At 33.5% G+C, this 15,006-nt stretch overlaps 1 protein-coding gene across 1 annotated transcript in view; it reads right to left on the bottom strand.

Annotated features, from left to right (window-relative positions):
- Window positions 1–15,006, bottom strand: part of KLHL1 (kelch like family member 1) — a 260,797-nt gene that overhangs the window by 23,449 nt on the left and 222,342 nt on the right. The window contains exon 8 of the mRNA XM_054806173.1: window positions 3,844–4,006. Coding sequence (XP_054662148.1) covers window positions 3,844–4,006 — 163 coding nt within the window. The remainder of the gene's footprint in view (window positions 1–3,843; window positions 4,007–15,006) is intronic.

The following is a 15,006-nucleotide window of genomic DNA, read 5'->3' as shown; positions in this document are numbered from 1 at the left end:
GTGTCCTAGTTGTCACATGCAGTTCTTTTTAAAATCCCTGTACTACTCATCTTTTTTCCATCTTAAATATTTTTTTCCAGTGTAACACAAGATCAGCTGCTTTACTGTAAACCTGGTAGAATAAATCTGCTGTGTCTTTCTTTTATCTACAAGACCACCTATCCCTTTTATTAGCTATTCTAGCTGCACCTTAAGTTAAGGAAACTGCATAAGAAAAGGAATATTGTTTGTGTTCGAGATTGAAGGATAGCAACTACCATATCCTATTAGCATGGGAAATTCCAGGGTAACAAGCAGGTCACATTCATGCTTGTAGAGGAAGGTGTTCGTTAAGCCCTCATTGGTGAAACCTCAAAATGTAATAATGTAACCTGATTATACAAAAGAACCCTGTCAACTGGACTAAGCTTAAAAAAAAAAAAAGTACTTAAGATGTATTTTTCTGAATTTCTGAAAAATTCAGCAAGATTTTATAACTTTAATAGATAAAAGTTTTTCCAGATTGGATTATGATGCAAATATTGACATAATTCTTTTCAGGTTTTAGGAAAGTGTAATATATAATATATTAATAGCTGATAATATAATTGATATAATTTAGCATTTTCAGTTTAAATTTAAAAATGTATTTCAGTGAAATAACATATATTTCTGTGTACTTTGTTTTGCCAAATACAGATAGTATCACTTTCCATTTGTTTGAGCAGCAAAATAATTGATGATTGATTTGCATGGTCTGTAAAAGTGAGCTTCAAAAACATAAGCAAGCATAAAAAGGGTCAATACATCAAGAATTAATAAGAAGTTACTTACAAATCAATCACCTCAGAGCCTAAGGAGATCAGCATCTGAAAGTTTTTATTTTTTATTTATCTCCACCATAAGCTTATAGAAAAATACAATTTTCATCCAATTTTATGGTTAAATGTATAATTTTTTCTGCTTACAATGGCTTTAACTGGAAAGCCAATGATGCAGACCACAGAGGTATGGAAGATCACAAATGTAATATTTTCCAGTGTTAAAGCACAAAAGAAGAGACTATATTTTTGCAAGTATTTAAGAAGCTCACATTTGAGATATTTAGCATACAGTATCCCTTTTATGTAAAGTGCCCAAAGCAGTGTGGGAGATACACACATAGAATAGTTTCTAACACTATCACTTCAAAGATAGTCTAACCCTGCTGCATTTTATTTATTTACTTATTTAATTCAGCGCAGAAGAAAAGAAATATAAGGAAAAAAACAGAAAAAGACTCCACAGAACATCCATACTAAAATAGTTTCTCCCCTGTTGACTGTTAAAGCCAACATCTTGTTTCTCATTGAGACATCCATTTTTAATATCCCTAGAATTTCATTTTTAAAAAAATAATCCATAATTGTTTGCCTGTTTCAAAGCGAGACGCTCAGGTGAGGAATGCAGTATATGTCAGTTGTGTGGAATAGCAGTGTAGTAAGTTTCAACCAGAGAGCTGAAAGTTTTGATCCTTACATATGTTTTCAAGTTTCAATTCTTCACATATGGGATGTTTTTAAGAAATTATTATTCAAATAATAAAAAAAAGCAATAGTATATTTGCTGTTTGCTTCAGTGAGACCACTGCTTTCCAGTTTTCTATGGTATCCATTCCACTTTTCTGAGACATAGAGAATATCTCTTTTCATTTAAAAATGTTCTATATAAATCATGCAGAATTGAATTGAGCATTTATTAATTGAGAAGCAATAAATATATGCTCAGTTGTGCAAAAGAAACATACCTGGAATATATAAACATAATTATATGCAGCTCTTCATAATTTTAGATCTGTATTTGCAGGGTTATTTGTTTAGGTCTTGTCTCTGCTAGTTTGCTGCATGACTCATACACTATTAAAACCAGATTCTTTTAGAGTAACAGGATTATTAAAGCAGCTTTGTCCATTTGATCTACTCTGGAACATTTCAATGCCACTGTAACTTAGTAAGAGAAAACAATGACAATTAAGCTTCAGTGTTTTGCAGATGATTTCATAACATAAAACTAACTACTAATGTCATGGATGAGAAGTAGATCATCTGAGTATATAATATCATGAATTAAATAATATAATATTAATAATAGATGCATCCAAACCCCCTATTTAATCCAGAGTTACTCTGCAAATAGGGCACAACTGTAATATGACAAACTCATAAAATTAGTCAACACTTTTAAAGTCTATAGTTTTAATTAATTTGAGATTCAATTTTTTAAAAAAAAGTCTGCATATTGTCATAATGATGGGATCATGGGTACTCTGTCAGGCCTCCTGCTGCTGCTACAGAAAGGTACACAATCTGCTGTAGGTCTTGTAACATGGTTGTGGGCTAAATTAAGCTCGCTTGACTTTTATATTCAATGATTCTTACAGTCAGTGGAAAGAGTCTTACAATCCCAGAAATCAATTCAGCCTACTTATTTCAAGCCTGTATCTTAGGTGTGATAAGCATAACCTAATATAAAGGATTTTTTAGAGTTTATTCAACTGTATAATCAAAACTGAATGATTTGCAACTAGAAGAAATTGGGTGGGCAATATTTAGTGGGTTGTCGAATTATGCAACAGCACAGTCTACCCTGAAACCCAATAACCTTAATAACACCATTTTTTCCCTATATACTTTTTATACCAACTTTTATTAACTATTTTTTAAGTTCCTCAACATTTACTCTCTTATTCCATCCCACATCTGCAGCTGTTTCTCATCCTTTCTTCATTGCTGTTCAGTAGCAATAAAGTATGAGGAAAATAATATTCCAGAAATTTGTCTTATTTCATTGCTCCCACCATTACCAAGGGATTCTTTACTGACTGCCCTTTATTTATGTTCAGTGGTCTACAGTGAGATTCATCTTCCCTGCCTAAGACAGCAAAAGCATAGAAGTCAGAATCGAAAACAGAGTCCTTAGGTGTCCTATATATTTAGTAGAGAAAAACAGGCACTTACAGAGCACAATTCATTCTATCCTAACATAAACGTCTAAAATAAGTAAGACACATAATAGCCAAAAACTACATATTTCTTCCATTGACCATAAGGCAAGCTTAGGACGATTGGCTTAGTTGTAGATGTCTATATAAAAATACGTGAAATTAGGTGTGATGAATTCCTCCCCTACCTCTAAATTATTACAGTTCACACCATATTCTTTCTAGCCACATAGCTAAAAGTAATAAGCAATAAGTAATACGTAAAATCACATTACTCTAAAATGAGTTTTAGTAAGTGCCACATTAAAATTTTAAAAAGTGAAAGTTATAAAAGAGAAATTTATAATCTGAACACAACAAAAATTATGGGTTTAATGCAGTCTGATTGGTTTGACAAGAATCAAATTTCAGTTTATTTCCTGTGTGAATGTAGTTGCCTTCAGACAAAGAAGGTTTAATAGGTCAATGTTTGGCTGAATCAAGGTACAAAATGCATACATAACAAATCTTATCACTGGGTACGTGACGATATTAGATAGATAAACTCAGTTGGTTAACTAAAACTGACATATAAAACATATATGTCAGATGAGTCAACAGACAGTTTGTCCTGAATTGGATTATACCACGCCCACTGAAATGTTAGGTCTATATTCTTAAGCATTTAATATAAAATTCAAATAAAAATAATATAGAAAATACATATAAATTACTTATTTTGATTAATGTAAGAGCCATGAGATATAGGAGGGTATGCACAACAGTGTCTTTATTTTAAAAGACACCCTTTATTACAATATGTTAACTGTTATTTACTACTGTATGCCACAGTTATTCATCCCTCTAAGAAATGTGTTTCAACCATATGAGAATACCCTACTCACTTGCCATTTAATGCTGCTACTCCAACAGTGCTTCTGGCAATTGACATACTTGCCACAAATGTCCACTGCTGACTTTGAGGGTCCCACCGCTCAACTGTATTCAGATAACTCCAACCATCATGTCCTCCCACTGCATAAATAGGCCCTTCAAGCACTGTAACTCCTAAAATGGAGGAGAGAGAGAGAGAGAGAGAGAGAAGATAAAAGTATGCTTTCTTATATCAATAATAAAATAAAAATTAAGTTTTCCAAAACACAGCTAACAAATGAACTTGCATATTCAAAGTGAAAATGGAAACACCAATTTCAAGTTTGATTAATTAAGGATTAACAAACAGGAATAAAATTAATGCCACTCCACATGGCTTCATGAAAAATTAGTCTTGTCAAACCAACCTAATTTAATTCCTTGAGAATACTGTTTGCTTCATAGAATGACCTGTCAATGATGTGATAGTCTGAGATTTCTGTATACTGTTTAACTTATTATCTTGTAACATTCTGATCATGAATTAGCTCTTTAGAATATCAGTAAAGCACATGATAAATAAATTATGGACTGGATTCCTGACAGATCTCAAATTATTGTCAACCTAAGGGGGATTTCACTGAACATAATTGCTTCTATGACAGTCCCACAGGGAAGGAAAAGAAGTCTGATGTTTTCAGCATTTTTGTCAATTATGTAGAAGAAAATATACAATTTTTCACTAACGGCAAGCTTTACGGACTGGTATAGAATAAAAAAACATATTCAAAGGCTTGAGCAAGTAATTTACAGTGAGAAACGTAAGCTGCTTCATCAATTTACCTTACCAAAACCAGAAATAACAAGAGAATAGGTTCTTTCACAGGAAAATAATGTTGTATATATAAAGATTCTTTTATCTAGTGAAGAAAAATAAAACAAAATGTAAAGCATGGAAGTTGAGGTAGGAAAAATTTAAATAAGAAACAAATTTTTAACTATGAGGGTTTTTAATCACCCATTCAAAGGAACTCATGAATTCTCTATCTCACAGTATCTTCGGTTAAGCTTAAAAGACTCTGGACGATAAATTATAGCTAAGCACCATTTGTTACAATACAGTGAGCTCAGTAATTCCATTCTATGAATCCATAATCCCAAATGACCATCACTCTGAAAATCTCAGGCTAAATCCAATCTTATTCCTAAGTCAGTGTCTTTTTTTCCACTCCATTTCACATGATTTGAACTCATCAAAAAGTCAGAAAACAGTAGAACATTAAAGTTTCAGAAAATGAGTTTATTTTTTCCTTGCAGAAAAGTCATTTAAAACAATGTAAAGTTTCCACTTTCTGTGTAGAACTGCGTTTTGTTCTATTTCATAGAAGTAATTCATTCAAAGCTTAATTTGACATTAAAAATATATTTATCAATGAATTTGAACAAGTCTTATCTCGTGTTCAGAGAAAGTGTTCCTGCACTTTCATTTTTTTGGGGGGGGTGTTCTGTTGGGTTTTTTTAAAAACTTAAAGAATTTAAAAACCCTGCTAACCCTTACTGAAATTATTCTTCTTATAAAGTCAACCTCATCTTTTTCTGTAGAAGCTTCTGTGGTCTCATTCTCCAATTTCTTCTGGTATGAAAAGTCTTGCTTATAAAAGTTTTTTTATTCAATCAGATGTTTCAGCTATAATTTTTCCAGAATATTAAAGTGGATTTTAAATTGAACTCATGATCTGTATAGCTCAATAACTTATCTCTGAACACAACCTGCAACAAACATGTGGGAAGATGTATCAGTGTTTGCATAGAAAATCAGTAGATAATATGCTGTAGTTGTGAGGTTTGGAGTTTTTTTGTTTGTTTGCTGGGTTTTTTTACCCTAATATCTAATAGCTATAAATATGCTTAAATCCTGAACAAACAGATTTACATTGTCAAAAAAGTATTTCCTATAATTTGTTATAACAACACTGTACTCTTTAGCTTGTCATGTATATACTCTTCACTTAATGCAAATTTAAATAGAAAATCAAATTCTTCTTGGGATAAAAAATTAATCATATTCAAAGAAAGTTTAGGTATGTGAATGTTTGTATACACAGACATGCATATATAATTGGTGTCTAGATAAGCACAAACCCTCTCTCACCTTCACACATAAGCAGAGGTGTATTATTCAGTGAATTTCACAGAAACTATGATGCATGTCAAAACACATCTAATCAGTTTTAAAATTTCCACCTTTTACTCCCTGGAATTACTTATTTGCTCTTTCATTATGACAAAAAGAGTTGTCTTCAATTTACTCTTTTTATTTCATTCACTATTTCATACTTTTTGCAATGTCCTTTCATATTCAAGTTTTATTCTTGTCTTTTTCCCTGCTGTAAATTAAGCCATCACAATTATTTCAGTCACTTTTTTGTAGAAAATTTCCTTTGCTCTTAATAAAAATACTGTTCTTCCTGCATTTTCATGGATTTTTAGCCTTTTTTTTTTTTAAATGACAATGAAACCTGTCTAGCTCATTGCATTAATGAATGGATTTTCTCTCTGCATTTCCTGACATACTCTTCAACCAGGCTTCATACTGAAAATAGTATTCACTGACTTCTCTATAATGAGAACTTTACTGGGTTTATACAATGTAGCTGTTGTGATGTGAATTCAACTTGCTTTTAAAGTTCATCAGAGTGTTCTCTGAACTTGTCTGACTTTACTGAATAACTTCTACATACTTTACTATCATGATGTTCAATTCCATTTCCACATAAATTAATCCTATACTGACACAGGGAAATGTTGCAGTTAGAAAACTGCCAAAATAAAAATGTTGATTTGGTGTGAGACTCATGTCATGCTCCTCTGCCAAAAGGTGTGAATATAGTTACAGCTACACCAGTGAAGAAATCTGGAAGTTTATTTTGCTTGGAGAACTTTAAGGGGTTCAATACAAAATTGCCTGTTGATTTTGCCAGTTTGCGTTGCTTCTATAATAGGAGAATTTACTGGCAAAGCTATAGGAAAATTATTCTTTCCATACAGGACAAAGACAGAAAGGCGTCTGTACAAAAGTAATCTTCCATGATGCTCACTATAGCACATACTAACTTGCTATAGGTTTACACATTTAAAGTCTCTTCTCTACAAAATACCAAATGCATTGTCATCCTTACATTTGCTCTTTAAAAGCTGGTCCAGTTCTGGCCCACTATGTTTAAAAACACTGGAGAAATACATTCAGCAATATTGAATTTCATTCTGGTTTAGTATAGTTATGGTTGTATATGTGACAGTAAATCATCGTTGTGGACTCTGTAAATTCAATATATGAATTTTCAAAGTCCAGTTCTCTAATAAGTATTTAAAAAAACCCAAAAAACAAACAACAAAAAACCAACATGCTGCATTCCATGAAAGTACTATTATGTCTATTTTAAGTATTTTGCCTCCTTTTTTAAAATTTTGCTTTGGTATCTGTTGATATCTGAGAAGCATAAATGCAAAGTGGAGCAGATTGAGAAACCTGTAGTCACAGCTGTTAGTGAGTTCCTCTAACCATACACCCATGAAAACTAATGGATACAGATGTTGTACATGTAAAGAATCTCAGTATGGAGGAACTTCAGGAACAATTACAAAAGAACCATTAAAAATCTGGAAATCCTGCTGGAAATTCTGTAAGAGATATAGGGTTTATCATGATATTATGCCTAAAGAAAAGGTTGTATGATTAAGAGTCTAACTGTAAGAGGAATAATAAGATCTAATGACTGGAATTAGTAATCTGTTAAATTAAGCCCAAGAATAATATTCTATATTTTAACCAATGATGGTAAGGTGTATCTGAATTATGGATTTAGGAATGTGCTAGTTTCTGTGTTGCTTGACGTTTTCACATCTACACTGATACATTTTTAGACAGACGTTCTCAAATTCCTTGAGGTGGCATGTCCTCAGGACAGAAATGACGGGGAGAAATTCTGTGTTCCTCTTGCAAAAAGTCAGTCTACATGATCACAGAGGTAACCTCAGGCCATAAAATCTATAAGTCTTTATAAATTTGCTAAATTTGGGCATGGGTATCACAGTCTCTTTGACTTTGGTGTAGACTCCGTCTATTTCATTATTTGTTCTGGATGGATTCTGTCTTGTCTTCCCAAGTTAAGAACTCTGAAGGTTGGGCTAGAAAAACCTGTCAAATTGATAATTGCAGGAGATCTATTGATGGGAGGTTGAAATGACAGAAATGTAAGATTTAGCACATAATTTGATATATCGTGACATAGAGAGTGAGATGCTTTATGGGACAGACATCTCTGTGTGAAAACCAGCTCAGCCTCTATAGTGAATCTAATTGCATAATGTTTTTTTTTCCTTTCTTGTTGTTTAACAGTAAATCCATTGTTTCTCTTCTACTCTTCATTCATGCACTCTCCTTCCTACTCCAGTGGGCTGATAAACTAATAAATCTCCTTATCTTCCATCCATTCTTCATCTATTGCTTAACAGATTACAGATTCAATAGCAGAGGCATTATGGTGCAGGAGGGACAGAAAGTCACCTAGTGAAAACTCACCACTCTATTATGGTATATCAGAGATCTTTTGGTGACTGGGTCTGTCAAATAACACTGTCAAATAAGAGCAAACTGATTGAATACTTATTCTTGGTTTCTCAATCATACCTCTTTCCAGTGAGCCAAGGCAAACCAAATAGTTTCCTCTGCAGAAAAAGCTGGATGCTATTTTAAGAATAGTTTGCTCCAGAAACAATTTTCTGTTACATATGGATAGGAGGACTATGCCAGTTGTCCAAAGATGGTTCTGGTAGACTCAGTGTTCTCATTGCCAATATAAATTCACGTCACTCATCAGAACTTACAGAAGCTGTCTTCAATACCACACCATTAAACACTTTTCTACAACTCTATGACATTTTCCTCACATTATTTCAAGCTATTTGAGCTGAAAAAAGCCATTAAAAAGTTAATCCAAACCTGAATGAACTCAATATTAAAATAATATGATATTATGAAGTATTGTATACTGAATGTATACAGATTTTGGTTATTAATGGGATAAGCATATACAGGTATAATTAGAACTTAGAAAAGTCGAGTGTTCAAGTGTTACTTCCCTAATAGATGCCTTCATCCCTTTAAACAACCAATAATTTGCTTTATGAAGCAGGTATAAAATACATGGCTTCAACCACAGCTACAATAATTTTATGAAATAACTTGATGATTGTTTTAATCAAATCAAATCGAATCAATAAAGGCTGTTACATCTGTGCTGCAATGCCAATAAAAAGCTTTCAATCCCTCTTCACTATTAAAATGATAGTCAATATTTGTTAATAACAATATACAATGATGTATATATAGTTTTAGAGGTGGAAAAAAAAAAATCACTTCATACATATTTGAGACATCTATATCTGTGTGACAGAAAAGGCAGCTAAAGAGAACAAGTCCAAAGCAAAAGCCCAAGGCAGACAAATTCCAATCAATCAGTAACTTGTTTTTATAGAAATGTTGGGGTTTTTTTCTCTTCTTTTTTTTTCTAGGTACTCATGCTATATAGTTTTGTTTTGGTTTGGGTTTTTTTTTACAGTTATTAAAAATAGTATGAAAGCATTAATCACACACGTATTGAAAAGTGGAGACACAGAAGGCTAGACTTAGAAAATATAAAAATCTATATTCTTGGTAAGTCATGCTATGAAGCATTGCTAATTTCTTCAACTGCTTTTTACTCAGAGGACTGTATATTGTTTTATAGGACACAACAGTCTCCTTGACTTTCACCCCTTCTGAAAGTGAAGTTGATGATGTTGATTCTGTTTTTGATTTCTCCTAAAAGGAAGAATGTCCAGAAAGAGACATTCACCCTCTTCCCTGGCATGATGGTGATAGGAAGTAGGAGAAATATTGACTGTAATCCATTAATATACTCAGCTTTCTGGTTAAGAAAGCATATCATGTCCAGATCAGGCAGTTACATTTTGTAAGATTGGACTAACTAGACCAATTTTCCTTTCTCCAATATGCAGCAGCAGCTTGTTTACTGTCAACCACTTTCAGCTTACTTTTCAATGCAAGTATCATATGGGAATGCTAAGATGATACCAACTTAGTCTTAAAAAGAAAGTGTGCTGAAAATGAAATGACCTTTAAAGGCTTCTGCAAGAAATCTGTGTTTTCTCTCTAAATCTCTCTGCCTGTTCTGTTACCACCATCATCCTCTCCACTCCTTTTATTTCACCTCCTTTCTATCATCTTTCTCTTATCCGTATCAGCTAAGGGATTTTTCTACACATTTTTTGGATAATGACACATTACTTGACAAGATCAAAAATTCATTCTAGAAGAATGAAAATGTAGTACTGAAAAAAATCAACATCTAACTTTTGTTTAAATTGATGAATCAGTTTTCATTTAAAATGATGAAATGACAACAACAAGCCCCACAAATTTTACCAAGTCAGCTTCATAGATTTAGTAAGACATATTTTTGGTTTTGTGTTTAACACTTTATAGTAAGTATACCAAAATGCAAATAATAAATAAATACATTTTAAAAACTGCTAAATAAGATGAGTCATTTTAATCTAAGTATAGAACTGCTTAAATAAAATTATAACAATCAAATGAAGCAATGCAGAAATGGAAGTTCTGCTATTACAAATGACATTCATTTAAGAAAAAAGAATGGTTCATTCCATCATCAGCAACTGACTGTAGATTCAACAGTGTACTTAGAAATGGAAGAGTTATTTAAGAACAGCTGATAAGCATGAGTTACAACCACTAAGGATTTATAAAATGTGTTGATCGTCTTCAACACGCAATGGTTGAAGTTGTTTAAATACGGTGTTAAAACTGACAAAAAATTAATAATTTGGGAATGTTCTGTTATTGTCATCTGATCTTGCATCAGACTTAAAATAAAACTGGTTAAAACCTCAGAAACAAGCTGTTCAATAGGCTGTAATTCTGTTCCCATTGTCCTACTTTAGTTTCAGACTCCCAAAATCACTTACAGTAGATCTGTCACAGAATGGCTGCTATAGTGCTGTGTTTTGGATTTAGTATGAGAATAATGTTGATAATACTTTCATGTTTTTAGTTGTTGCTAGGTAGTTGTAGTGTCTACACAAAGTCAAGGACTTTTCAGCTTCTCACGCCCTGCCAGGTGCACAAGGAGCTGGGAGAGCACAGCCAGGACAGCTGGCCCAGACTGGCCAAAGGGAGATTCCCTGCCATAGAACCTCATGCTCTGTATACATGTAACTGGGGAAGCTACCCAGGATTGCTGCTTAGAAACAGACTAGACATTGGGTTGTTTGGTTGGGTTTTTTTCCTTCTGTATGTGGTGAGCAATTGCATTTGTGCATAACTTGTTATTATTGTTGTTATTATTATTGTTATTACTATTATTCACTTCCTTTGTTATCCTACAAGATTGTCTTTATTTCAGCCCACAAGTTTGTTTTTCCATTCTCCTCCTCATCCTCTTGGTGGGGGGGAGGGGGGTGAGTGGTTGTGTAGTGCTTAGTTACCAGCTGGTGTTAAACCATGACAATCAGTCTGTATTTCACTCGATATCACTGAGGACACTGTGGGTCTATTTACTTTACTTCCTCCCATCAGGTATTTATATACATTGATAAGATACCCCTGAACCCTCTCTACTCCAGGCTAAACACCTCCAGCTCTCTGAGATTCTCCTTGTGTGTGAGATGCTCCAGTCCCTTAATCACCTTTGTGGCCCTTCACTGGACTCACTCCAGTAAGTCAATGTCTCTTTTGTACTGGAGAGCCCAGAACTGGATGCAATACTCCAGCTGTGTCTCACCAGGGCTGAGTAGTGGGGAAAGATCATCTTCCCCATTCTCCTGGCAGCACCCCTCCTAATGCAACACAGGATACTGTTGGCAGCCGTTGCTTCAAGCAAGAGTTACTGACTTTTGTCCAACTTGTTGTTCACCAAGACCCCCAGGAACTTTTCTGCAGACTGCTTTCCCGCCAGTCAGCCTCCAGCCTCTTTTACCTGTGCTCAGACCCACCTAACTATGAAATCCCACAGCCTGATTCTTGCATTATGTTTTCTAAGAAGTTAAGCTGAAAAAGTTCTAAGCAATGCAGAACTATTTACTTTCACCATTAGGCAGTGCTTGCATCATATGTTTCAAAAAATTATAATGAGTTGTAGTGATAAGGTAATAATTCCCCCCCCCAGCAAATAAATAAGTACACCCTTTACATTACAGCAGACTGTGTCATATATGAAGAATACAGAGTAGATTGTGTGATATATGAGGAATTCAATATTCAAGCATTACTGGTTTTTATGATTTGCTCTCAGAGTTAAGATGCCAGAACTTCGATGTGATTTTTACATCACACATACGGATTAAAGGGGAGTCTCAAAGGTGTTGCTTTTAGCCCCCGCATCACACAGTACAGAGCGCAGTACATCTCACCTCTGTATCAAAACCTGTACTGAAGTTACTGAGCAGTCCATGATAACCACAAATGGCAATACCACAATCGAAATCTTAAGGCATACATTCTACCAAGATCATCACAAAGGAAAATATTTTCCAGTAAAATTGATGAAACAAGACTATTCTCTTTTCTCAATGTTCCGGGTCATTTGTTTTAATAGAAAAAAAAAAATCATTTTAAGTAGTCTGTGTTGAAATGTCAGAGTTCCAATCCTATTAGCACACTGTAGAATTCCTCCTCCTTAAAGGGCAAAGGTACTGAACTCTATATACATTTTATTTTTTCTAAATGGTGCAGCCAATTTCTGCATGGTCTCTCGAGATAAGATTTCTCATCTTTTTGTAGTCAGCATACTGAACACTCTGTTAGCAGATCAGAGTTCATCTTGACTTCATGAAACAGGTTTTCATGTTCACTATAAGTGTCCTACACTAAACTGACACCAGAGTACACAATTTTGTTGTTTTCTGTGTTCTATGCCCACTAGATAGTAAACATCCATCTAGATTTACACTCAGAATGTAGATAACGTTTTTATTAAAATTCATTATATAGAATGGTTTTTTCCTGTTGCTAAATGAGAAAATAACAATTTCCAGCTGACACTTGAAGTCTTATTGTCATTAAGCAAAATGAACACAAGAATAATATTGTGATCTCTTTCAGGACAATTTGCTAAGAGAAGAGAAAGGATGCAAGTCCCTTGCAGCTCTTCTTCCTGTACCTCATCTTCAACAATTTGACAAAAATGGTTTAAGACACAAAAAAAGAAGAAATCCTCTTGGACTTCATTTTCCACATGATATTAGTGCTGCATTGTTTGCTGAGAAAAGAATCATACATCCAGAAAGGAAGGCTTTTATTGTAAGTGAATTACATTAAAAATACTCAAGGTTATTATTTATCTGAATAAAGAAACTGGAAATTGGTGGAATCGGATCTTACTTTTTTTAATTTGTAGAAAATAATCATTCTGGCATTGAGGGACTAATTTATCCTATCCATCTTCTGATGAATTACTTTCATTTTCATGACATTCTGAAGAGTTTGGCTTTGCTAGTTAGCATACAGTTACTGGACAGCTGAGACTAGAATTCCAGCTATGAGGATTTCTTTTAGGAAAGGAAACAACTTTGTTTCTTAAGAGGACATATGTTTTCAGTAATATATTGAGCAGTTAGGTGCAGTAAGTACAGTAGAAAGACATCTTAGTGTTTCCCTGAAAATGATGAAAACCTTAATAAATCAATGTTTGTTATTTATTCAGTCATACAGCAGTCAGTACCTATTAAACTTTATTTCCTGTAATAAAGATACTTTTGGGGGAACATGTATAGTCTTGATTAAAAAGTGTCCCAGCTAAATTGTTTCTCAACATACTGCTCTTTGTGAGTACAATCTGAAACTTGTAGATTCCTGAAGTAAAAAAAAAAAATCAAAATTGAAAATACTAAAATAAATTTTGCAGTCAAATTGTACATATAGGGGGAAAAAAAAAAGAAAGAAAAAAGTACAGGAAAGAAGGATAATGAGTTGCAGTACCATGTTAGTTACTATATACTAGGAAGAATAATTTTTTTCTACCTGGAAAATAATTCTCCTAAGCATTTAGACTTAGGGATTTATGAAACCAAACAGTGTTATTTTTTAGCTAAATGAGATCTAAAAATGAATATTGTCCAGTGTGCAATGGCAGGCATTTTCCTTTTGATTGCCTTCACAAAGCTATGTAGCAAAAAACCTATTATGTCTAATTAGGTGCTGAGTTCTGTACGGTTTCAATTATTTATACTTGGAGATTGGAATGGGATTTTTAAATTGCTTTTCTGTGATGTTACAAAATAATGGAACACTGCCTATCATATTTCTAACTCTGCCTTTCCTTATCTGCATGGGAGACCTTATTTCACACAGTGAAATTTTAAAAAGTGTCGGTTTTTATAAAATAGCAGGAAATACAGTTTTACAGTGACAGTTTTAGATACAAAATGGCAAAGAAAAAATATCTATGGTGTTAGGTTTACTGTAGTCTCTGCATTTTGATATTTATAGACATACAGAATTTTAACTAGGAAACATAAACTTGTAACCAACAACTAATTTTTTAAATAAGGAAATTACCTTTTAAGAAGAGGGCAGACATATGCTGTGTCATGACACTGAAGGTGAGTAGACAAATAAATCAGTGACTTGTTATCCAAGTATTAAACTGGATTAAGTAATACTCAGACTTTACTCCACCAATGAAAGCTCCGCATTTGTTTAGTTTCCAGGTAGCTGTAAATTTCTAACATCTCCTTTCTGACCCACATCCATAGAAGCATACTTTGACAATTCTTTATTAATCATAACTAACATTGCTGCTTTTCCTCACTCCATTCTTGCCCTCTTTAAGTCTTAAACCACTTTTCTTCTATACTACTGGTGTCAACATAAAGAAAAGTAATGAAGGTAAACTCCAATTTGTTCTAAATTATGCATCAATTAATTAAACCTGGTATTTAATTTTCAGAACCATAATCTTAACTGGGTGTGAAATACAAGTATAGTTGTTTGGATGCTGCATATAGGACTGCCATAGGCCAAGCTGGGAATTTAGTATGTGATAAATTGGAGAATTAGACCTGACCTACCTTCCTTAGCAAATATTCAGTCACACATTGTTGAAAATACCTCT

The sequence above is a fragment of the Grus americana genome, chromosome 1 (assembly GCF_028858705.1).
Source record: "Grus americana isolate bGruAme1 chromosome 1, bGruAme1.mat, whole genome shotgun sequence".
In the NCBI taxonomy this organism is placed as follows: Eukaryota; Metazoa; Chordata; class Aves; order Gruiformes; family Gruidae; genus Grus; species Grus americana.
This window is presented reverse-complemented; position numbering and strand designations above follow the sequence as displayed.